Source organism: Suricata suricatta, chromosome X, assembly GCF_006229205.1.
Source record: "Suricata suricatta isolate VVHF042 chromosome X, meerkat_22Aug2017_6uvM2_HiC, whole genome shotgun sequence".
NCBI classification, from domain to species: Eukaryota; Metazoa; Chordata; class Mammalia; order Carnivora; family Herpestidae; genus Suricata; species Suricata suricatta.
In genome coordinates this window covers 99417114-99443592 of record NC_043717.1, presented here as the reverse complement: position 1 = coordinate 99443592, position 26479 = coordinate 99417114, and the positions used below count along the sequence as shown (strand labels likewise).

At 41.2% G+C, this 26479-nt stretch overlaps 1 protein-coding gene across 2 annotated transcripts in view; it reads left to right on the top strand.

The window, feature by feature from the left end:
- The window catches only part of MCF2 (MCF.2 cell line derived transforming sequence), a 68797-nt gene that overhangs the window by 23458 nt on the left and 18860 nt on the right, over positions 1-26479 (top strand). For both annotated transcript variants that reach the window (XM_029930913.1, XM_029930912.1), the window contains 11 exons: positions 776-947; positions 2429-2476; positions 5617-5654; positions 7980-8068; positions 9987-10053; positions 10662-10777; positions 10895-10964; positions 13243-13335; positions 17209-17301; positions 18477-18602; positions 19275-19496. In XM_029930913.1, coding sequence (XP_029786773.1) covers positions 776-947; positions 2429-2476; positions 5617-5654; positions 7980-8068; positions 9987-10053; positions 10662-10777; positions 10895-10964; positions 13243-13335; positions 17209-17301; positions 18477-18602; positions 19275-19496 — 1134 coding nt within the window. The remainder of the gene's footprint in view (positions 1-775; positions 948-2428; positions 2477-5616; positions 5655-7979; positions 8069-9986; positions 10054-10661; positions 10778-10894; positions 10965-13242; positions 13336-17208; positions 17302-18476; positions 18603-19274; positions 19497-26479) is intronic.

Genomic DNA, 26479 nt, shown 5'->3' with positions numbered 1-26479 from the left:
TTTCTGCTGCTGTGACCATCACTGGATGCTCTGGGGACACAGATCTGGCTCTCCTACTCAGTCTGAGAATGCAGGGATAGAGAAATGCTATGCGGCTTCTTGGGGGAGGGGCACCCACAGGTGTTGGTGTTAAGGAGGCTGAGACCTCCGGGTCAGATCAGCGCCGCCCTGCTGGACGCGTCATGAAGCACTTTTCGCCACATTGGAGTTCAGAGCTTTTGTGATGCTATTTGTTCCCAAAACGTATACGTTAGCTCATTTTTTAAAATCTTTGTTCAATTAAAATTTTTTTAACCTTTGAAAGTTTAATTATTTATTTTGAGAGAGAGAGAAAGCGAGTGCAAGCAGGAGAGGGGCGGGGACAAGGGGAGAGAAATCCCAAGCAGGCTCCATGCTGTCAGCGCAGAGCCGGATGCAGGGCTCGATCATCTCACGAGCCCTGAGATCATGACCTGGGCTGAGATCTAGAGTTGGACGCTTCACTGACTGAGCCCCAATACATTCCTGTTTCACGCTGTTTTGGTTGAGAACTTCAGGTTTTATAACCATTTATAATATTTATATATAACATAATATAATGTAGTGTCATATAATATAAAACAATGCGATTATATATAATATAACATTGCATTAATCTATTTTCTATTACTTTCCTAATTTTTCTCTTGTATTTTAAACTCTAATTTGCTTGACTGTCTGAGTCTGAGAAATGCAATAAGATTTGTAATGAGTCCAGTTCAGAACGTACTTCATGGAATTCTTATGCGACCGGCAGGTACAAATGCAGACAGTCCAGCTGAAGCTCGACACCATTCGTAATACATTTGAGAACCAGCAAGCTGGCTTCAGGAACCTGACCGAGAAGCGTGTGAAGCCAATCCCGTTTGTGGTACCTGCTTCCGGCGATTTGATCCAATCCAAAGTGCCGTTTTTTTCACCTAAACAGGGTAAAGTATTGTGCATCCGCTTTCTAAATCTCTTCCTTTCCTGTGGTTATTTGTTATTCTTGATGTAAATACTGAATTCATTCTTCAGTCCTGATGAGTAGAGATATTATGTAAGCATCGTTGGTCATGTTTAAACTCTGTTGCACAGGGCAGGAGTCATAGTTGCAATTCGCGTGCAACAGTAAGACGTAGTAATATAGTGTAGTATGGCATGGTGAAAATGTGGACCAAAGGAGTGTGCCCATTTTGCAATAAGCGTGAACATTTTACCGGCATCAACGTCACCCCTTTCTTTAGCTCGTGGAGGAAAGGATATGAATCTGAAACACACATGCACATATGTGCATGCACACACGCGTGTTTACTACTTACGTGGATAAACTATTACTTCTTATTCGCTTCCAGTAAGCGAATGACTCAGATCATAGAATGGATTGCCTTTTCTAAGTCAGTGCAGGTAAATAGAATGATTCTGCTAGATATGAACTGTTAGAGTCCATTCTCTTGTTTTAATATTTGTAGACTAGTTTTAACCATGTAATATCCGTTTCCTGTCTACATCCTGTGGGATCAAATAATTACCCTGACCATGGTGTTGAACTACTCTGAAAGTAGGAGGATTCGATGGCCCAACGTTTCCCTTGCCTCTGAGACAGGGGCCTCTTACAGGAAAATAGTTTGGCCTTTGGGGCCCTGAATTGAATGGGCGAACATGGAACTCAATTCAGTCCGTCTGACCTGAGAGGATCAGAGACTTTATTAATGTCTGTATGAAATGCTTTGAAATTCAGAGAAATCTTGAAGGAGTCTAAAAACCCAGGTCAGTCCCAGCAAGGATCATTCGAGAAAGAGGTGATATAGGCATGTAACTAAGGTAAGACGATGAAAGCCATGTAGTTCATAGTTATTAGATATAAAAATATACTCACAAACGAAACTAAGAACGGTGCCATAAATGAAGAATGTTGACTAAGAAGATACTGGGCAAAAAACAAAACCGGAAACAAACCCCACAAACACCAATAAGGACATAAACATCTACCGCTAGGAGAATAAAAATAGAGTCTGTTGATGTTCCTTAGCAGAAGACAGACCCCAGTTAGATTTTGGGCTCTGTTGACTGGCTGTGTGACCTCAGGCAGTTCCCTGAACCTTCTTTAGCCTCAGTTTCCTTGTATGTAAAATGGGAACAATAACGCCTACTGCCTTCAATGGGTTGCTGTGAAGACAAAGAGAAGTACTCAGTAAACCAGACCATCCCTTCCTTCTGACTTCGGTTTCTTGCTCTGTAGGCCTCTCTGAGCTCAGCCCCTCTGAAAGTTCCAGAAGGGCTTCCTGGGGCTGGGGAGCAGGGTTCCTTAGAGACTGTCCGAGACCCACTTGAAGGCCGTAGTCACTAAAAGTGCATTTTTTAAAATTTATTTTTTCTTTCTGATATTCTCATTTAATGGCATTACACTGTTGTGTTTTTTTTCCTGCAGTGGGAGTTGGACACTCCTTCTTTCAAGCATGTAACCTTTTTTCAAAAGGTACCCATCTTTCTTTCTTGAGAACATTTTCTGAGTTTGTGCACACGTGAAAAACCAGTTTGCCGTCTAAAACCAGCACCAATTCATTCTTCAGTTTCTGCCTGCAATTAACTTTCTCCCTTTTTCCGTAAGACACATCCATCATTCTTGTAGCGTTCAACTTACCTGGACCAGGTATGAAAAGTAGATTATGCGTCCACACTCAATTTCATCAAATGACCGCTCATAAAAAGAAGCCAAGGAAACCAATTGGCAATGTTAAATCAAGCTTGCTTTCATTTTAGAGACTGGTGTCCAGCTCTATGTTGGGAGCAGCTTGGATCAGCTTCGGCCTCAGGATGCCTAGTGTATTTCTGAGGAAGAAGGGAGCTTACTGAATAAACGATATGGATGGCTAAGTGATTTTACCCATGATTTATCGTGGTTTCTAAATCAAATCAAAGCATTATTTATGCTGCAGGCATTGTGTATTTTAAGTCATTGTTCTGTGAGTAATAGGGAATATAACAACCAGTTCCAAATAATTCTTGAAGGCTTTTAATTACTAAGCCAAGCATACAAGATTTGGTCAAATCAAATTGTGTTAATTCTTCACACAGATAAGTCAAGCTGGTTGTTTTGTTGTTTTGTTTGCTTTTGTTTGTTTATTTTTATTAATTTGCATCAAACAGAACCCTGTCCCTAGCAGGATGTGACACATGTTTGTTGAATTAATCTTTCATATAGAGGGTGCAAGTTAACGAAGACCATTGTGAGGGACAGAATGTGGTTTGAGGTCCTAAATCGGTAGCTGGAGTCTGTCTCGTTCTCATGAGCCCCAGACTTGCGTTTACTATTCACCTTGAATTTCCTGGAGGCAGCTCAGACTCCGCACACCTCCACCGGCTAGGCTCTCCTGCAAACCCGGTCTCCCTGTGATCCTCATCTCAGCGAATGGTACTGGCATCCCCCCAGTTGCTGAAGCCTAGGATGTCGGCTTCCCCCTTTCACTCGTGCTCCACCTTTAATCAGTCACAAAATCCACGTCTTTCCAACCCGCTGGGTAGCCCTCACCAGCCGCGTCCTTAATCCAAGGGAAGGTCTGTTGCCTTGACAACCATGGCTGTCTCCAGCCTTCCGAGCCTCTAACCTGACTCGCCTGTTGGATTTAACAATGCTGTTCTCTCTTGCTGGGATGCTGTTTTCCTTCCCTCTCCCCTTCCCCTTTGCTAGTTCCTATTCTTCCAGCAGATTTCCTGTCTCTAGTCCATGTCCTTCGGGTAAGCTTCTCTTCCCTGCCTCTCCTCCTCCCCCGCATCCAGTTCGGGGACGTGTTCGTGCTATGGGGTAACAAGCCGCACTTCGTGTCTTCTCAGCTTTTGTTTAATTGCCTCTTTTTTGTCTCTCTTGTTAGACTGGAAACTCTGTAAGGACAGGGACTGTGCATAGTTCACTGTTTCCCCAGCACCAAACACAGAGCCTGGCACATAGTTTAGGTGTCCTATGAGTTTATGTATACTATCTATTTACGTTGTGGAAGGAATGAACTTGTCTACCTTGGTTTTCAGAAAAAGATGTGTTCCTCATGAGTTTTGTGTATATTCCTTTTTCATCTCTTAATGTAGTTGCAGAGAATCAATTAGTAAAGCTAATTAGTAAGACTCCTTAAGTCATCTTTATAATATATTTGGATCTCTGTGTATCAGGTGTCTTTTAAGTGGTAGACATCAGTATTGATTGAGAAATTGGTTTCATGTGGTAACTGCCACTAAGTCTAACTTACATATTGATATATATGATGCTATACATGTGAAACTTATATATAAAAGATACATATTTTTAATTTTTTTTGTTTGAGTCTAGTTGACACACAATGTTACTTTAGTTTCAGTAGGCTCCGTGCTCATCCGTGCTCAGCATGGGGCTTGAACTCACCACCCTGAGATCAAGAGTCATCACATGTTCTAACTGAGCCAGCCAGGCGCTTGTAAAATATATTTTTAACGAATGGGAGTGGAATATAAAATTTAGAGAACAAAGCAGCACAGCCTTTCCCTGAAGTTGCCTTGCACTGGCTCCTGCCAAGGAGGAAAGAACAAAACGTATATTCCATAGAGGAAGACATGCATGCAGCCTGTGTGGGTGGAGGCCTTTTTAGCAACACTGCAAATAATGCTGAAAATAACAACCTAGTCTTGCACTTGGACCATGCCCTGGGCTTTGTAGGGACATTTGGACTCCTGGCTTAATAATAGAGAGGCTTACCCACCATAGACAGACAGAAAGAAAAAGTGGAGGGAGCCTGGCTGGCTCAGTTGGAAGAGCATACGACTCTTAATCTCTGACTGTAAGTTTGAGCCCCACATTGAGTGTAGAGATTACTACAAACAAATAAAGGAACTTAAAAAACATGGATGACTTTCCTTCCAACATGTTTAAAAAGAAAAAAGAGAAGGAGAGCTTAAACAGGAAGAACAGAAACATTAAAGCTTGGATCTAGACGAAGTTGTTTTGTTTTAGCCTCTTACCGTGCTTTAGAATTGTTTTATGTAGTCGTTAGAAGCATGTATCCTGACTGTGGACTGTGCACCTTTGAGTACTACTTCTTCCTGGACAAGATACTAACCATACTTATCTATAAAGTGGGTGATAGAAATAGCTCTTATCTGTTAGGGTTGACTGGAGGATTAAAAAACAAAATGGCTGTGTAGGGCTTAGAGCAGTGCCGGGCATGCAGTAAGTGCCAAATAAATGTTACATGCTATAGGTATTAGTTCAATTTAGATTTTTGTTCAGAACTCTTTTTGATAGTCAGTGAGCCGTAATTTGATTAACAATTGCTTATGTGTCAAAGTGAACACTAAGTCTGCACCTAGTTATGAGTACTAACTCTTAATTTCATGGTCCCTTGGCAATCAAATGAATGCTTGATGAGCTGGAGGATGGGTGAATATATAGCAAGATGCTGCTCAGTAAGAAGTTGAAATCCTATAGATAAATCGAACCAGTCAATTGTTAAGTATAGTATGATTTAAAAATACTAATATAAATATGTGGGAATATTCACGCCTCTAATTTTTTAACACACACTCAGGTATTTTCATTAAAAGTGTTGACGTTAATTTTGATTTGAAATTCTTCTTTCATACTTTTTTTACCAGAGAAGAAGAGCTGGAGACAAAATCAGAGCAACCTGCAAGTAAATATCCTTAATTAAGTCAAAAATTGGCTTTATTGCTGTAGTTGCAGAATTGGTATGGAGGTTCAAACCACATTTTGAATCCACTGAACCAATGTTGTATGTTCAAAAGCCTCTTGAATCTAAAAGAAAAGGCTTCTGCTGTTGCATTGCGTATGAGAAATTTCTTAAGTTTTGGCTCAAGTTCAGAATTAATTGCTGTAAAACATCTATAAGCCACCTCAGTTAACTTCAATAAGTATTGCACCATTCTACAAAAGATTTCTTTCACAACTGATTGCATTCCTATAAGTATGAAACATGGACAGAGGACAGGTTCTAATGGTCCATGCTCTGGTCTCAGAAAACACACATCTATTCATTTCTTGATAGAGACACGATTCCTTCTCAGTTATCCATGATATTCTGGTTTCTGTGGAGAGTAGCCTCATCATAACTGGGGCCCTACAGGTTCCTTGTGTCTTCCTGATGGTCAGTAAGGACAAGAACCGCTATCTCCGAAGGGCAGTAGAGCAGTGATACAGGTTATCCAGCAATTGTAGAGACTACCTGGATTTTCATCCCAACTCTGTCAGTCACTGGCCTGTATCACCTTGGGTACATTCTCTGGAACTCCATGTCCTTATCTATAAAATGGGGATGATGATAGAACACCCTCGTCATAGAGTTAGGGTAAAAATAAAATCATATTTGGGAACTGTTTCGCATAATGCGTGGCATACGGTAGTGTTCGAAGTGTCGAATACCATTCTTGGGCTAGTGAATGGCCTATACTGATATGCGTGCCTGGTTAGCAAGTTGTGTGGCCACAACTTGTGTTTTCAAGAAAGAAACAGGCCAAATGCCAGATTCCATCGTCTTACGTGTCTTTCGGTTCCACTTTCCGCTCGTGACTCCTTAACATTCCTCTGTGTGGGTTTATTTATTTGCATATCTCAGGGAATAAATTGGAGGCTGTGGCTCTATGCATTTTCATGGTGAGATGTCTAGCTGGTAAACCCAGTTCCACAGTACACACTTTCTTCCAATTTGACTCATTTTGCGCAATCCTTAGGCCATGTAAAAGTATAAGGTTATGTTTCAAAACTTTCCAACCTTGGTATTTCAGGAACCTGTTAGGAGTAAACAATGCCTACCTATCTGATGAGTGAAGTATGCGGTACTTTCAGTCTTAGTGTATTAAAATGATAGCAGTTACTATATTCAGATACAGTAAGTCAAAGGATAGTCTTAAAGAGGGAGCAAAATGGTGGTGCATCACAGGCTTGTCTGTTTCATCACTTATTAGGTATGTGACCTTGGCCCTGTTGCTGAACCTCTGAGCCCCAGTTTTCCCATATGTAAAATGAGGATAAATATGCCATAGCTTGGTAAATTGCTGGGGACGGGGATTAGCTATAATATATGCACAACATGTGGGAATATATAGGAAGGAAGTAGTTGATAAATGTTTGTTCCTTTTCACGTGTTATTTGTCACATTTTGTGGAAACACTTTTTAGCTGATAGATCTTGCACTTCATTTTGGGTTCTAGTTAACAAAGTAATGCTCCACTTACTTGGAGTTCAAAGATTTTACAAGCTCAAAAGTCCAGAACAGCCAGGGTCCCCAGAAGATATTCCTAATGCTTCTGAACAAATAACCATTACACATGTCCTATAGTTGACTCAGTAGGCCAAGTCCAAGTCTGTTAGAGTCTTCAAAAGAAGACCGTGGTTTAGGATCATGGAAATCCCTTGTAGCAAAAACTGACATGTGGCAGAGAGCAGAGACAGAAATAAACATGTTTCAGCCATTTTAAGAAAGACTAGACAGTCACCCACATGTTCTTAGCCCTGGAGTGTATCATTAGATTTGATCACATCATTCATGTTCCTGATTATACCACTGGATCATTGGAAAGAGTCTATGATGTTCTGTATCCTTAGTTAAATAACTCAAGGATTGATGTAATGTTTCCTAGAAAGGTTTCCATTAAAAATCATTAAGGTTAAAAAGCTGGGTTTGTTTTTCAATGAATAAACTTTAGTTATGTAGAAATTCAACTTTGTGTAAATTAACCACACTTCCCCAAAGTGCCAAGTGAATGAGACATTATTTAACATGTAAAATAAATTCTAATTAGCATCTTAAATCTGTCTTTGGGCAACTGTACTTTGTTTTACCAGTACATATCAAAGCTAAACCTGAAAAAAAATCCTAGTGTTAGTTTTCAAGGTATCTACACAGTTAGGACCTAGAGAAAATGTAGTTTGAACTTGATTTCCTTCAAGAGGAACTATACCTACCTAGATGCTAATTTAAGCTTTATTTTCATCATTTCAGATTGAAGTGGTGCATGATTGTCGGGAGCAGAGAAATCCTGGCCAATCCTCCAGTTTGGACAATGACAATAACTTGGATATTTTACAGAAGTATCATTTCTTTATTGACGTACACTCCTACATATATCTACCCAGTAGGAATCTCTGATTCAGTATTGAAGGCGAACGGGCTTGGATTTTGAAGTCACAAAATGGGGGTTCTGTTAGGTGTGACACTAGATGAGGTGTCTGAAGTCCTAGAATTAGGGCCTCACTAGCCGATGCTCTGCTTTGTGTGACTTGAAAATTAACCAGAGGTTTCTAGAATCTTCCATCGCCTCTGTTGTAAAAAGAGATGATAGGGAATGGGATAGTGTTTCAAAAACTACAAGGATCATGTGGATATATGGTGTTATTTTAGAGACATTAAAAACAATGTTCTCACTTTTATAATGTTACTATTCTAGACGTAAGAATAGTCACCTTTTCGGGGACACCTGAGTGCTCAGGTCATGAATTTGCAATTTGTGATTTCGAGCCCGTGTCAAGCTTGGTGCCAACAGCTCAGAGCCTGGAGCTCCCCCTTTGCCCCTCCCCACCTCCTATGCTGTCTCTCTGTATCTGAAAAGTAAATATACATTAAAAAATTAAAAGAAGAATACTCACCTTTTAAATTTTATATCCTGGAGTTGTGTGGAGATAGATATTGAAATAAATAATGCTAATGCTTAAAAATGTAAAAATAAAAGAAAGGCAAAGGTAAAAGTTAAATGGATACCTGTATTGGAGAGTGAGGAAATTAATCTTACTTATTTATTTAGTTAGTTGTTATTTTGTTAGTTTATTTTTGAGAGAAGAAGGGAGAGAGAGACAGAGAGAGAGAGAGAGAAAGACAGACAGCATGAGTGGGTGAGGAGCAGAGAGGGAGACACAGAATCCAAAGTAGGCACCAGGCTCTGAGCTGTCAGCATGGACAGAGCCTGTTGTGAAGCTCAAACTCATGGACCAGGAGATCATGACCTGAGTTGGAAGTTGGACGCTCAACTGACTGAACCACCCAGCGGCCCCAGGAAATGAGTTTTAAAGATGATGTCGGGTTGCCTAGGTGGCTGAAGTCAGTTGAGCATCTCTTAATTTTGGCTCAGGTCACGATCCCAGGGTTTTGGGATCAAGCCCTGTGTTAGATTCCATGCTGAGTGTGGTGCGAGCTTGGGATTCACTCACTCTCTCTCTCTCTCTCTCTCTCTCTCTCTCTCTCTCTCTCTCTCTCTCTCCTCCCCCTCCCTCTCTCCCTCTTAAAAAAAAGGGTCAATTAGAAATCACATTGGAAGAAAGATGTATTTTATTTTAAAGTCATAAACAAATATCATGGACAAAATTACTCCATTTTAAGTATGATCTATGTTTAGGAAAACTAGTATAATAAACCTACTTCATGTCTTAGAAAATTTCACTCCATTACTGGGAAAAGGGAAAAGTGGCATAAAATGTTAATATCATCATGTTTTCTGAGAGGGAGAAAGAAACTGTGTTCTCCACACACCCCCCAAAAAACTTACCAAATTTTTAGGACTAGATTTTTGAGTTTTTAGTAAATTGATTCTTAAGCTTGAGATAGGAATAAAGTGGGGTTTATTTTTCATTTGAAAAGTAAGTCCTGAGTTCCCTTTCCTTTGTTTAAAATATATTTTCTTTTTATTTACTTTTCAATTTTTAATGTTATTTTTTTGAGAGGGAGAGAGAGAGAGAGAAGGGACAGAGAGACAGAGGTAGAATCCAAAGCAGGCTCCAGGCTCTGAACTGTCAGCACAGAGCCTGACGCGGGGCTTGAACTCACAAACTGCAAGATTATTACCTGAGCTGAAGAATGCTTAACCAACCGAGCCCCCCAGGCATGCGCCCCTGTTTTATACCTATTTCAAAGCATCTGTGGGTGATAACTAAACAATTTGTAGTAATAATGACGGAAGGATGTCAGTACAATTCTAAGGCAATGAAATAACTGATAAATACTGTCTTTTCGCTTTAGCCACGTCCTAAATGAGCTGATACAGACAGAGAGGGTGTACGTTTGCGAGCTGTTTACTGTTCTGTTTGTAAGTGACTCAGATTCTATTTTCCCATCACCGCCATTCATTAGGAAGCATTGAGGGCAGTCTTTGGTCTTCTTCCTTCCTTGTCACATGCCAGCAGTAGGTGTTTCTGCCATTGTTTGAGGCTGTGCATGTGTTAAATGTGCAGATTCAGGTTCTCCCTCCCTAGTGAGAAATGTGCTGTTTACAAATGATGATGTAAAGCTAAAAGTAGAAGAGGAACATTCATTTGATACAAATGTCATAATATTAATTTGGTCTGAAAAATCTGAACACTTACTGGCAGCTTAAGGAGAGGTTAATGACCTGTAATAGAATTTGTCATACTTGGTTTCTATATCTTGTTTCCTACACTATAAGCTACCCTTAAGGCCGAGAGAGTCGGTTTAGTCTACCCGCTGAGTGGGAAATGACGATTTTCTTGTCTGGCTTTCTCAAAACAAAATTTTTTTAAATGGATAACTTCAGGTACTGGAAGACTTGAGTGGTACAATTACAAACAGCTTTACCCACGAATCCCCATACATTGTGCTCTAGCCACACCTTTCGTGGCCCAATCAAGTGTTACTGTGAATATGTTTTAAATTAACCAATGTATTTATTTTGGGTAGGGCTATAGAGCGGAGATGGATAATCCTGAGATGTTTCATCTTATGCCACCTCTCCTGAGAAATAAAAAGGATATTCTCTTTGGAAATATGGCAGAAATCCATGAATTCCATAACAAGTATGTAATTGCTGAATTGAATTTTCTTTTTCATATTATTTAAAGGGCTATTGACCAACTTATTATGTTTCACATAAAATTTTATCATGTTTTTTTTTTCCTCTGAAATTTTCACAGCATTTTCTTGGGCAGTCTGGAAAATTGCCTTGACGCTCCAGAAAGAGTGGGACCTTGTTTCCTCGAAAGGGTTTGTCAATTATTATTTAAACATATATAAATATGGGCCACTAAAATAGCAGCTCATGGTAGAGGACCAGATTTAGAGACAAGGTAAGGCATTGGTTTTTATGCCTTTATATTTTGGGAGGAGACCCATCCCTCCAGCTAGTATTTAACACTAAAATACGTTTTGTTACAGAGGCGGATGCAATGGTGTGTGTAGAGTATGCGAATGGCCATTGTGTCCTGTGGTACCCAATGCTCCAGCGGCTCAGCTCATGACCCCTGACCTCTGGGTGATCCCAGGAGTCCAGGGTCCAGCCTGACTATGAAGATGTGAGAATAGGCATCATCTTAGCTCAACCATTCTTGGATTGGTTAATTTTTAGCCTGAGCTCTGCCTTGGCATTCTCCTCTAATGCACGTAAAGTCTTAGAATCCAACATAGTCTGGCTTTTAGACACCAGGGCATCTGTCATGGGGCCTTAGCGAAACAGAAGGCTGTCTGTTCTTTTTATTCTACGAGATCATTCAGGGAGGCTCATTTCTCTGCATCCCAAGAGAATACTTAGCACAATGGACTTCCCAGGCTTTGTAGTCATACTCTCCGCCCTTAGAATTTTTCCTTAGACTGTTCTCTGCTTATCTACTTCCTCCTCTTTCTGAAAAATCAGTTCCATCTTGAGAGTCAATTTGATAATGGTGATCATTGAAGGCTTCCGGATAGATGTCTTATCCCAGAAAGCGTTAATGGACTCAGAATACAATAAGGTTAGGAAAAAACTGTTTGTCCTTACCTTTCTCGATCTATTTTGACTTTAAACACATTTATTTTTTTTAATTATTTTTTTACATTTATTTATTTTTTGAGAGACAGGGAGAGGCAGAGCACAAGTGGGGGAGGGGTGGAGAGAGAAGGAGACACAGAGTCCAAAGTAGGCTCCAGGCTCCGAGCTGTCAGCACAGAGCCCAATGTGGGGCTCGAACCCACAAACCGTGAGTGAGATCATGACCTGAGCCAAAGTCAGACGCTTAATCACCTGAGCCACCCAGGCACCCCTAAGCACATTTAAATGCTAGCCAGGTCCTTCCCTGACTTCCCTAAGTAACACCAGTGTCTTTCCTTTGGGCTCGTGTTGGAGTACTTAATGTCTGTGCTACTTGCTGGAGATTTTACATTTGCTATGCAGTTTTACATGTATTTGTGAATTCTGTCTCCAACTAGATGAAAAACTCTTTGTGGCGAGGTCCATATCCTACGTACCGTTGTTATCTCTCATAAAATTAGCATTATTGGCAACCAGCGTTGGTTTAATTTTTTTAAAACGTTTTATTTATTTTTGAGAGAGAGAGAGACAGCATGAGCAGGGAAAGGTCAGAGAGAGAGAGGGAGGCATAGAATAGGAAGACAGGCTCCAGGCTCTGAGCTAACTGTCAGCACAGAGCCCAGCGTGGGGCTTGAACTCACAAAAGGTGAGATCATGACCTGAGCTGAAGTTGGATGCTTAACCAACCGAGCCACCCAGGCGCCCCATCAGCGTTGGTTTAATAAATGCCTATTAAGATGTTCATTCATTCAGTACCCATCTACTAAACCCTTGCTGCACACCAAGCACTGAGCTAGGCAATGTGGGGAGCAAGACCAAGACTATATTCCCATAGAAAAACAGGGGAACACCATTGTATATGGGGTGAGTTGTGTTATATCGGAGATATATGAAAGATCCTGTAGGAGCCAAGAAGAGGGGCATCTGACATAGACAGGAGGTGTAAACGGTGGCTTTCTAGAAGAGATGACTCACGAGATGGGTGTTGGAGAGTGACTAGGAGGTAGCCCATGAGATGAGGATCAAAGAAGGATGATTCCAGGGAGAGAGAATAGCATGCTCACACACCCAGAGGGTTCATGGTCCAGTGATGGTCTCCCAGTGATGAACCAAGGGTCTTGGAAGCTAGCCACAAGTTCATTCACTAGGGAACTGAGAGATTAGTGGCATGGAATGGACATATCCTGTGGTCCCATTTAGCTTATAGCTGTGAAAAAAATTCATCTATTTGGACAGTTCAGTTGGGGAAGGCTTTTCTCTAACTTTTCAAGTTGGTAAGTGGAAGCGATGAAACTCGGTCTGGTGGGCACATTTTTCTTGGATTACAGAGAGGGATCCTGACCAGCAGCCAGTGTGTTAAACCCTTTAGGCCACATTCCCTGTAATGCTCGGCCCCATTCATTCTTGCTCCGCCTTCCTTTATAAGAAAAGTACATGTTCACAGGTTGATAATACATTTGAATGTGCTTTTTATCACAGAAAGATGATTTTCAGATGTATGCAAAGTACTGTCAGAACAAACCGAGATCAGAGGCGATTTGGAAGAAGTATTCAGAGTGCGCCTTTTTCCAGGTATAGTAATTATTCAGGTGTTGAATGTGCTCTCTCTGGAAGATATTGGAAGATTATTTATTTATGAATTCTTTCCTACTGTAAGTTATATATCATACAGATAGATCAAGGAACAATTTGACCCTGCCACATGATGCGCACGTGCACCCGCACACGCACATGTGCGCAAATCTATATGCTGCTTCCCAGAGGCAAGCACTTTGGGTTCTTCCAGCGGCTTTCTTTGATATTTACCTCCATACTTCCAAACGACATTTATATTGCTACTTTTGCCCTCTTTCACTGGTGCTGCCTCACCACCAGATACATACACGTACTTCTTTTCCTCCAAAACATCCACGATGGTTATAAATTTAGTTATATAGTTCTACAGTGGCAAGTTAGTAAGACCAGGTCATTCCTGTGTTCAGAGCATCCTTCAGTATAAGATGGTTGCTTTTCTCTCTCTCTCTCTCTTTTTTTTTTTCTGCTCCTTTGATTTTTTTAGCCCTTTTTCCCTATTCTACCCTTAAACTGTCTGAGTTACATAAATCTCTTCTTAGTACACTTAAACATACTCTTTCTTTCTCTGAATTTCATTTTGAATTAATCTCTTAGACTTTTTTGATCTGCTCATCTAGACCTGGGATCTTGTTGAACATGACTTTTGAAATTCTGTTTATGGTCTTGTGTTGGCTTCTCTGTTTCTGAGGTGCCATATTTTTTCCTTATGACACTCACTTATTTTGTAGAATATATCCTCCAGCAGTTATACTGAGAAAGTGTGCCTAGGAAGTAAAAAATTTTGAGAGCTTGCATATCTACAAGTGTCTTGAGTCTGTCTACCCTAAAACTTAATTGCTAGCTTGGCTGCCTATAGAAGTCTATACCCAATAAGTAAGAAATAATTTTTCTCAGAATTTTGAAGGTATTTGCTACATTGTCTTCTGGCTTCCAATATTGCTGTTAAGAAATGTGATGCTATTGTTTTTTTTGAGAGAGCAAGTGAGCGAGCATGCGTATACACAAGCAAGCACAGTGGGCTAGCAGTAGAGGGAGAGGAGAGAGACAGAATCTAAAGTGGGCTCTATGCCCAGTGCAGAGCCCCACGTGGGGCTTGATCTCATGACTGAGATTGTGACCTGAGCTGAAATCAAGAGTCAGATGCTTAACTGACTGAGCCACACAGGCACCTGCCATTTTGATTTTTGATCTTTGTGCATAACCTGTATTTGCTCTCTCTCTGAAAGCTTATGGGAACATTTGTATCTTTAGAGGTCTGAAATTTTACAATGCTGTGCCATGACATTGGAACTATTTTCATCCATTATGTTAGTCTTGTGGCAATCCCTTTGAATTTGGAACCTCTTGTCCAAATTTACTTAGATTTTTTTTTCTTTGATTTTCTCTACATGACTTTTCCATTCTGTCTTTCTGGAATTTCTGTTGTACAGATGTTGGACGTTTTTGACCATTCTTCTAATTCTCTTATCTTTTTTTTTTTTTTCCTAGCTGTCTTGATCTATTTTCTGGAATTTGTCTTTCAGTCCTTTTATTGATAGTTTTGTGTCTGCCATTATGTTTTTAATTTTGTACAGCCTCCACCCTTTTTTGTTACCTCAATGTTCCTTTCAATAGAACATTGTTTTTATTTCATGAATTCAGTATCTTCGCTTATCTTTATGAGGGTAATAATAATAGATTTTCCTTTTAAAAATAGTTTCCTATGGAACTTTTAATTACATGCCAATGAAGTGGTTATCCCCCAAAATTAAATGAGCAAGAAAGTTTAAAGAAAATTCCATAAAATTCACATTCAAATGTGCAGTTAACTAGTGCTACTATATCCACAATGTTAGGCAACCATTTTATGAACAATTTCATGACTCAAAAAAAAAAAACAAAAAACGCCCATACCTTTTTAGTAATCCTCCCGTTTTCACGTCCACTGATCCAACAGCCTTCTGTGATTAGTAAGCTACTTTCTGTCTTTCTAGATTTGTCTGTTCTGAACCTTTCATATAAATGGAATCATAAAATATGTGTGATCTTTTGTGTCTTGCCAATTTCATTTGGCATGGTATTGTCGCAGTTCTTCACCCCACGGCATGGGTAATTCCACGTTCGATGTACCCATTCATCAGTTGATGGTAATTTGGTTCTTTTCTACCTCTTAGGTACAAGTTTTTCTGTGGATGTATGTTTTCATTTCTCTTGGCCATATACCTGGGTATAAAATTGCTGCGTCATTTGGAAACTCTTTGGGTTTTGGAACAACTATTGTACTGTTCTCCAAAGTTGCTGCACCATTTTACATTGCTGCCAATGGTGTGTGATGTCCTGACTGCTCTACACTCACACCAACACTTGTTAATGTCTCCTTTTTTTTTCAGAGTATAGATTTATTTATTTTTAGAGGGAGAGTGCATGCACGAGCAGGGGGAGGGGTAGAAGGTGAGAGAGAATCTTAAGTAGGTTCCATGCTCAGCAAGGAGTCCAATGCGAGGCTTGATCCCATGAATTTGAGATCATGACCTGAGCCTAAATCACAAGTTGGATGCTTAGCTGACTGAGCCACTAAGGCACCCCAGTATCTACTTACTTCTTTTTTTTTTAAGTTTGTTTATTTTTGAGAGTGTGCAAGCAAACAGGGGAGGGGTAGAGAGAGAATCCCAAGCAGGAGCCGCACTGTCAGTGCACAGCCTGACACGGGGCTCAAACCCACGACCTGTGAGATCATGACCTGGACAGGAGTCAGACGCTTCACCGACTGAGCCACCCAGGTGCCCCTCTACTTACTTCTTAAGCAGACTTTCAGTAGCCACATTTTTTTGAAACCTCACCTCATCTCCCCCTTTTCCGAGGTCCTTGATGTCTTTAATTCTGGACACTTTGTGGAAGGCAAGGGAAGGTGTTTTATAACATAAACTGACTTGTTTTTGGCATTTCCCTCTGCCGACATGAAATTCACTTTTCTCTAGAGTCCTCGGTTGTTTACCATTGTCAGCTTGATTTTCAGTTTCCATATTTGGTTGATGGTTTTTTTCTCCCATCTTTGTAACTTGGGGTTTTGACTTGTAAAACTTACTTTTTTAATCGTTTCAGTTGGGTTTCATGGGTAAGGAGAGCTAAATGCGTGTTTCGGGCATCATCTTTAACCATAAGTTGCTAGCTCTGTGAATTAAATCATATATTGGTTTTGATCCATATCCAGAGGTAGGCCCCAGATCATTCACGTCTATATCCTCTCCTCCTCTCTTTGTATTCCAAACTGCTTACACACACACCTCACCCCCAATCAGCCCCAGCTTGCGCTAGTCCTGAACCTTACAATGTTCCCAGGACCCAAAGTCATGACCCTCATATTTATGGTGGTAGTGAGCCAATAATCAGATGAAATTTAGCACCAGGGGATGAGGTCTGCATTTTTCTTATGGCATTAAAAAAAAACCCCTCTTCTCATACCCGCTTTGATTTGTATTCAGTACAACCTGTTTATTTTCGTGGCCTTGACCTGTGCAGCTGAGCCTTTTGAAAAATTTCTTAGATCTTTTTTTTAGTCATGTTTCCTGTTTTATCATGTTCATCTATGGTATTCATTGCTTTCTCCTCATTTAAGCATTCCACATCAATGAGAACTTTATGTAAAAACTTACTAGCATTTGAAATCTTGGCATTTTCTACCTCTCAAATCCTTAAGGCAGCATTTATGGTAGTTTCTTATGTATACTGCCACCTATGATTTCTATACCATATGGAACCAGCAGTTTTCCTGGTAAATTTTCCCTGAGCTGTAAGAAACCTGTATGCATTGGGTCTAATCACCGAGCACTTGGCATTTTCACAGGTATGTGTCTCAACGTAAATGTATTGATAATTGTATTTTGATGACAGGAATGTCAAAGAAAATTAAAACACAGGCTTGGTCTGGACTCCTATTTACTGAAACCCGTGCAACGAATCACTAAGTATCAGTTGCTGTTAAAGGTAATTACATAAAGCATTTGTTTGTTTCTTTACTTACTTCTATGGGTCAAAGGTGTCAAAGCCATTAAAAAGGAAGCAGGAGACTAAGAAGCACCAGGCATAGGTGGGCTCAGTGACTGGGTTCACTGCGGCCATTGAAAGTGTCTGATGCATAGATGGAATTGGAGGCTATCTGGACTCTCTTTCGCAAGTTAATCATCCACACCGCTGACATTGATGTATGCATAATGTCGAACTTTTACTCTTTACAAAAAGTTTTTTAAATGTTTATTTTTGAGAGAGAGAGACAGAGAGAGAGAGAGAGAAACAGCATGAGCGGGGAAAAGGAAGACAGAGAGGGAGACACAGAATCTGAAGCAGGCTTCAGGCTCTGAGCTGTCGGCACAGAGCCCACTGTGGGGCTCGAACCCACGATCTGGGAGATCATGACCTGAGCCAAAGCCAGACGGACGCTCAACTGACTGACCCACCCAGGCGCCTCCATGACAGTTGTTTTGAAACTTGGCAGTTGAATTCAGGAGATCATGGGAAGAACAAATGTGTTAGAACCGACAGAGATATTTTTTTGTGATCTCTCCCTCTCTTTGTGTCTTTCTGTATATCTGTATCATCTGTACACGGACTGAGCCACTCAGGTGTCCCAAACTTTGACTATGGTTAAGAAGAACTAAACAACCATTTCGTAAGAGTTTGAGACTGTATTTCGTAAGTGCCTTTTCGATGAAAATTGCAGACGACTCACCCCTCGTGTCACATTGAAAGGGTTACAAAAACGTGTTAAGTGTAAGCACGATGCGCTTACTTGACAGTACATTTTCACGGTGTTCTATGGTCTAGGCAAAATGAATAAAACAAATTGTTGTATGTGGAAGGCCAGGAAAGTGCAATTTACTTTAAACATAAATCTCTAGTGGGTCCTAATAGCTGTTTTTCTGCAGCTTCAAGAGCAGTGAGTGCCCTTTACTTGATGTGGTTTAGTCACTTTTCCATTTCTTCCCAAACTTTGACACCGTTTTTAAAATATAGTACTAATGGGACACCTAGCAAATGAAAGATACTACTCAAAAAGCGACATTACCTTTGGATTCCTCCTTGAAACATGTTAGCCAAAAATTTATTCCTTTTCTCCCACTATTAATATCTGCCCCCAATTAATTTTTGGCTTCTAATCACAGGAGCTGCTGAAATACAGCAACGGCTCCCAAGGGTTTGAACAATTAAAGGAGGCGCTGGACACACTGCTGGATTTACTGAAGTCTGTGAATGACTCCATGCATCAGACTGCAATAAATGGCTATGTTGTAAGTAAATCGTAATGATTGCTGCAGTTTCATGGGTAAGCAAGTTGAGATCTCTTTCTTCCTCTCCCAGAACCAATTGGGAAATAAGAACGAGCGGAAGAACGGAGATCCAAGTGTCAGCATTATCACTGACCACGCTAAATGGGGAATTGCCCTGACCTCAGCAACCAGATGGATTTGCACAATTCCCCTAGTCCCTAAAAGCCAGCCCCCAACTCTGACCTTGGGAGATCCAGTTTGAAGGAACAACTGGGTCTTCTAAGGAGATGTATTATCCCAGAATTGCTCTCGTCCTAGGCCCAGATAGATGCGGAAGAAGAAAAAAAATCAAGTCTTTAGAGTGAGCTCTGCCTAGTAGGGATCCTTAGACGGGTAGATGCCAATTGCCAGTCAGGATTGAGAAGATGGGGGTTGGGCATACCCTAAATATGGCCACATGGAGACAGGAAGCCAGGGAAAAGGGGCTTTCTTCTGTCTCTTGTCCTCGCCGTGATCTTGTACGCATGTGACACATGGCGTCTTTTCATGTAAAAAGTGATGATATGAAAATTTTAAAACTGTACAAATTGTGTTTCAGGGTTTTAGTATCTCAAGCTAAACAGTCTAACGTTGATGTCAGAGGTCCGAACGTAGCTACGCTTCGTACTGATGAGTGTCGATTTTCCTTCATAGGGAAACTTAAATGAACTGGGCAAGATGGTAATGCAGGGAGCATTCAGTGTTTGGACCGCACACAAGAAAGGTGCTACCAAAATGAAGGATTTTGCTCGATTCAAACCAATGCAGCGGCATCTCTTCCTGTATGAAAAAGCCATTATGTTTTGTAAGAGGCGCGTTGACAGCAGAGAAGGGTCTGATAAATACCCGTCGTACAGTTTTAAGCACTGTTTGAAGGTAAGACAATTTAGATTATGTAATGGGATATTCGTTCATATATCAAAAAGTTTGTGCACCTTTTCAAGTGAAATGAGCGGGTTTTATACATTAGTTGAATATCCCATTTATTTATTTCTTTTTTATTCATTGTTTTTTTATTAGAGTGAATGGGAGCAGGGGATTGGCAGGAGAGGGAGAGAGAGAGAGAGAGAGAGAGAGAGAGAGAGAGAGAAAATCTCAAGCAGACTCATGCTTAGCTTGGAGCCTGACATGAGGGTCAGTCCCACAACCCTGGGATCATGACCTGAGCCAAAATCAGGGGTCAGATGCTCAACCAACTAAGCCACCCATGTGCCCCTCACATCCCCCCCTTTTTAAAAATGAAATCTTTCTATTGAGCTCTTATTGTCCTATAACATTGTATTGGCTTCACTTGTAAGACATAATGATATGATATTTACATATGTTGCAAAACGATCATGATAAACTTGGGTAACATCCATGACCACAGTTATGTAAGTTTTGTCTTGTGGTAAGATCTTTGAACATCTACTATCTTAGAAACTTTCACATGTGCAATAGAGTATTATTAACCGTCATCACCAGGCTATACATGACATCTCCGGGACTTACTGATTTTATGACTAGAAATTTGTACCTTTGACCCCCCTTCATCCACTGTGTCCTCCCCCAACCCACAAAATCTTAAGTAGAGGTCTTTTTTTAAAATTGGTTTTAATGTTTGTTTATTTTTGAGGGAGAGAGAGAGAGAGAGACAGCCAGAGCATGAACAGGGAAGGGCAGAGAGAGAGGGAGACACAGGATCCGAAGCAGGCTCCAGGCTCTGAGCTGTCAGCATAGTCGAAGTCGGATGCTTAACCGACTGAGCCACCCAGGTGCCCCTTAAATAGAGGTCTTATATTGAAATGATGTAACAGCACTTTTAAAGTGAGAGGGAGAGCAGAGCCTTCACTCCTTCCTTTCCTCTCTCACTCCAGTCCCAGGCAGTCCCCGGGGGGCCCTTGAGTGTCCTACAGCACACAGTGTGAAATTGTGGGCAGTGACTCAGCTTCTCCTATGAGTGCCCTCTTACCAGTGGTGCTGGTGTACAGGAGAGACAAGGAGGAAAAAGTTTCTTGTTTTTCCCCCCAAGGCATTTTAAAAGTGGGTAACCAAAGGGATGTAGAAGTGCTGACGCATAGGGGCACATGTACCCCAATGTTCATAGCAGCATGGTCAACAATAGCCAAATCATGGAAGGAGCCTGAATGTCCATCACCTGATGAATGGATCAAGAAGAAGTGGTATGTATGTGTGTATATATTTATATATATATATATATACACATATATGTATATATGTATATATATATGTATATGTATATATGTATATACACACACACATACATACATACAATGGAGTATTACATGGCAATGAGAAAGAATGAAATCTGGCCATTTGTAGCAACATGCATGGACCTCGAGGGTGTCATGCTAAGCGAAATAAATCAGGAGGAGAAAGATGCTGTATGTTTTCACTCATAGGTCTAACAGGAGAAACCTAACGGAGGACCATGGGGGAGGGGAAGGAGTAAAAAGAGTTAGGGAGAGGGAGGGACACAAATCATGAGAGACTCTTAAATACTGAAAACAAACTGAGGGCTGAAGGGGGAGGAGTATTGCAGAAAGGGGGTGATGGACATGGAGGAGGGCACTTGTGGTGATGAACACTGGGTGTTATATGGAAACCAACTTGACAATAAACTATATAATAAATAAATAAAGTGGCTAACATTTTTAAGCTTATTTAAATTTATTTATTGAGAGAGAGAGAGAGAGCGAGCGAGCGAGCAGGGAAGGGATAGTGAAGGGGGGAGAGAGCGGGAGTGAGAGAATCTCAAGCAGGCTCCGCACTGCCAGTATGGAGCCCGACACAAGGCTTGATCCCATAATCCCTGAGACCATGACCTGAGCTGAAGTCTGATTCTTAACCAACTGAGCCACCCAAGCACCCCTCGAGTTTTAAATTCAAAAGCAGGAGCACCTGGCTGACTCAGATGGTAGAACATGTGACTCTTGATCTCAGGGTTATAAGTTCGAGCCTCACATTGGGTGTAGAGATTACTTAAAAATAAAATCTCAAAAAATTGTAAAGGCAATGTTGTAACTGTTATAGAAAAACTGGAAAGCAGAGAAAACTATTACCTCAGCTCACCAACCACCATGACTTTAGTCATCTTTTTTTATGAGCATGTTCTTTCCTCATTGTCAGCAGTTTGAAAATTGATGACGTTTTCAGCAGCAATAACAGAGAGGATAAGCGGTGTGTCCTGAAGTGTTTGTGTCTGGAGTCTCTCAGATGAGCGGGCCCTGCCGTTGATTCTCCCCAGAAGGTGGACAGTCCCGTGCCATCCGTAACAAAGTTCCCACCCAGAGTCATGTCTCGGGCTTCGTCCTCCTGTCCAGCTTCCCTTCACCCTGAGCCCACAGCAGGGCCACAACTTTCTGGAACTCTGGCTGTTTTCACAACAGACACCCCAGTTCCTCCTTTGATATTAGCAACCCACCTCCATGTCCCCCAGGTCTCCGTTGGTCTTTAAGGTCTCTAATAAACATCGACTGAACACCAAGATTTTATGGTTGACCTCAGCCGGGGTTTAGAGCTCTTGCTGTCTCTGTACCTGTATCTGGGGATGAGACTTTATCTCCATAGGTGTGTTGGACCCAAGTGCATTTGGTTAGCTTTTTATTTGTACAGTGACCTAGTCAATAGCTAATGTTATACTTCTGATTTGTATTGATTTTTTTTAAGTCTAATTTGCCACCTTGATGGGCAACGGAATGTTTCTAAAGCACATTAGAGTAAGGAGTGACTGGTATGCGGGAACCAAGTCATAAGAGGTCAAACTATAATGGTTACCATAGCAACACGGTCATCCAGATGCAAGGAACATTTCAGTGGAAGGGAGACAGATGAGCTTGGTGACTTACTAGATACAGGAAAGAAAGAATACCTGACGTTTGAAGGGAGGGGGGAAATCAGTCTGATTTTTCCTTGGTTTCCTAATCATCCCTAGTATTTTTAATAAAAAGGATGATTCAGTGATGCCTGCAAAGACTGAGGCCAGGAGGACTAGGAAAATGGTGATCCATTTTTTCAGCTTTCCAGAGAAAGATGAAAGTTTGGCTCTTTTTCTTTCTTTTTTTTAATGTTTATTTAATATTATTTTGAGAGAGAGAGAGGGAGGGAGAGAAAGCACAGATTGAGGAGGAACAGAGAGAAAGAGGGAGAGAGAGAATCCCAAGTAGGATCTGCACTGTCAGCACAGAACCCAACGTTAGGCTTGAACCTACGAATCGTGAGATTGTGACCTGAAGCCAAGTCAGATTCTTAACTGACTGAGCCATGCAGGTGCCCCAAGTTTGGCTATTTCTTAAGTGTCACTCTGTTTACTTCTTCTTGCTTTCCTGTTGTGAGATTCTGGGATTAACTCATTGCCTGCAGTGCTAGTCCGCATGTGCCACAGAATGCTGTCTGCCGCTCAGCCACCCCCTGTCACTTTCATGGACCAGTGTCCTGCGTCTCTCCTATCAAGCTAGACTCCCGTGGCCTGACAATGGCACGCTATATTTTAAGTCAGTCACTTCTATACAAAGGAAAGGCCCTAAGGTCACAGTCAGATGGAGAGATTCCTCAGTTCATGCATTTATTATCATCCCCTGTTTTTTTTTAATTTAATAAATATGCATGTAGTGCTAACTATTTGCTGGAAACTGATCTAAGTGTTTATAAATGGCAGCGTTAACTCATTTAACCCACATAGCACCTTTAGATGAAGTAGGAACTATTATGAACCCCATTTTGAAGGTGGGAAGGCCAAGTTCCAGAGAGGTGAGTAACTTGTCCAAGAGCACATAGCTAGTAAGCTGCACAGCACAGGTTCAAACCCAGCCAGATGGTTCCAGAGTCCATGCAGTTAATCACTGCCCCATGCGGGAAGGCCTTGGTTTTTGTTCCTCCCTCCCTCCCTCCCCTCCTCCCTCCCTCCCTCCCCTCCTCCCTCCTTCCCTCCCTCCCTCCCTCCCTCCCTTCCTTCCTTCCTTCCTTCCTTCCTTCCTTCCTTCCTTCCTTCCTTCGTGGCTTAGTAAGTTCAGTGTCCAACTTTGGCTCAGGGTGTGATCTCATGGTTCGTGAGTTCGAGCCTCGCATTGGGCTGTATGCTGTCAGCACAGAGCCTGCTTTGGAGTCTCTGTCTCCCTTTCTCTGCCTCTCCTCCACTTGAACACACTCTCTCTCAAAAATAAATAACCATTAAAAATAAAATAATTAAAAAAAATAAATGTTTATCTTATTTAATTTTGAGTGAGAGAGTGGGAGCAGGGCAGAGGCAGAAAGAGATGGAGAGAGAGAATCCCAAGCAGGCTCCATGTTCAGTGCAGAGCCCCATGTGGGACTTGATCCCAGTACCATGAGATCACTACCGTGAGATCACAACCTGAGCTAATGTCAAGAATCGAATGCTTTACTAACTAAGCCACCCAGGTGGCCCTCAATATTTTTAATTATACTAACCCGAGAAGTAAATAAACTCTATTCCAGCGATATAAATGTCTTCGCATTGGTAGTTGTTGGTGATAATCGCAGAATTCTTGACTTACTGGACAGCTTTTAACAAGATACTTGACATCTTTATATTCCTTTGATGACAAAAAAATGAGGTTAAAAGTTGGAGCCCTCAACGCTTGACACACTGAGATGTCTTCAGATAAAATGCTTTATAATAAAGCATTTATATTCATAGCTACCAGGAATATCAATAAAAATATGAAAGATAAGGCAGAGACCACAATTAGGATGTAACTATGGAATCAGGCTTATTTTTATATATAATATGCACTATAGTGTATATTATATAACTATACTCATAGTTAACCTTTAACTGCCTCTAGATTCTAAAACTGAGTAAATTTCATGGGATAGTAACATTTAATAACATTTAAAAACCTTACAGTAAAACCTTTGTATTTAAAAAAATTTTTTTAACATATATTCATTTTTGAGAGAGACAGACAGACAGACAGACAGAGCGAATCAGGGAGGGGCAGAGAGAGAGAAAGGGAGACACAGAATCTGAGGCAAGCTCCAGGCTCTGAGCTGTCAGCACCGAGCCTGACATGGGGCTCTAATGCAAGGCTCGAACCCACAAACTGTGAGATCATGACCTGAGCCAAAGTTGGACGCTCAAGCAACTGAGCCACCCAGGTGCCTAAAACCTTTGTATTTTGTTATTTGAGAAAATCCATACATCTTCAAAACAGAAGTGGATTGTATTTCACTGGATCACTTGTAAGTGAATTGTTTGGAACTCAGAACAAGATTGTCTGAACCACATCATGGTTAGATTACCAGGGCAACTCAAAAAAGCTCATTTAATCTATAATGCTGTGCTGTATATATGCAATGAAAAATTTAAAAAAAACTATTGCAGTTCAAATTAGGGAAAGGTTAGAAAGCAAACACATACTTTAAAAAGCTCATTATATGCTCTAAGCATTTAATGTATGCTATTTAATCCTTTAATCAACTCTGTGAAGTAGGTATTCCTTCCATTTTATTTATTTTTTAAATATTTATTTTTGAGAGAGAGAGAGAGACAAGAGGGGAGGGGCAGAGAAAGAGAGGTAGACACAGAATCTGAAACAGGCTCCAGGCTCTGAGCTGTCAGCACAGAGCCTGACATGCGGCTCAAACTTGGGAACAGCAAGATCATGACCTAGGCCAAAGTTGGATGCTTAACCGACTGAGCCACCCACACACCCCTATTCTTTCCATTTAAGAGTTGAGGAAACTGCCGTTCAGAAAGATTTAGTGACTTCCATCAGAACACGTAGCTCTTAATAGTAAGAGGTGAAATTCCAACCCAGACGTCTCAGACGCCAAAGTCCATGTGCTGTCTTATGCTATTTTAAAAGTATGTGTTGAAATGCAATCGATTTAAAGAGAGATTGAACATGAGATTATTATTTATGTCCTTTTATGTTTCAGGAAAAGTAGGTTTAATTGGAGTGATTGAGTAGGAATATGAAGATATTTTTGCAGGGATGCCTGCAAAAAATTGGGTGGCATCCAACTCTTGATTACGGCTCAGGTCATGATCCCGGGGTCGTAAGATTGAGCCTGCATCGGGCTCCACACTGCTTAAGAGTCTCCCCCTCTGTCCCTCACCCCTGCTTGTGCACATGCGTTCTCTTCGCTCACTCCGTCTCTCAACAAAAGGGGCACCTGGGGGGCTCAGTTGGTTAAGCATCCAACTCTTGATTTCTGCTCCTGTCGTGATCTCATGTTTGTGAGATCGAGCCTAGTGCCACTGACGGCACGGACCCTGCTTGGGATTCTCTTTCTCTCTCTTAAAATAAGTAAATAAACTTAAAGGTATTTTTGGAGATTCTGGAAGTAACATCTGACCACATCCAGGGTAGACGTCACAGACTTTTGTATGTATGCATCTCATTTCTTTTTTTAAAATGTTCTCTAAATGTTTATTCATTTTTGAGAGAGAGAGAGAGCATGAGACAGAGTACAAGTGGGGAAGGAACAGAGAGAGAGAGAGAGAGAGAGAAGGAGACAGAATCCTAAGCAAGATCCAGGCTCTAAGCTGTCAGTGCAGAGCCTGGTGTAGGGCTTGACCCGACAAACCTTGAGATCATGTCCTGAGCTGAACTTGGACGCTTATCCAACTGAGCCATTCAGGTGCCCCATCTCATTTCATATCTAAGCAAAATCTTTCTTTCCCTTTTTTTTTTAGTGTTTGTTTATTTTCAGAGACACAGAGAGAGAGCGAGAGAGAGAGAGAGAGCGCGTGCGAGCACATGTACAAGCAATGGAGAAGCAGAGAGAGAGAGGGAGCGAGAGAATGGGACTCAGACTCACAAACCACGAGACCATGACCTGAGCTGAAGTTGGCAGCTTAACGAACTGAGCCCCCCAAGTGTCCCCTTTTT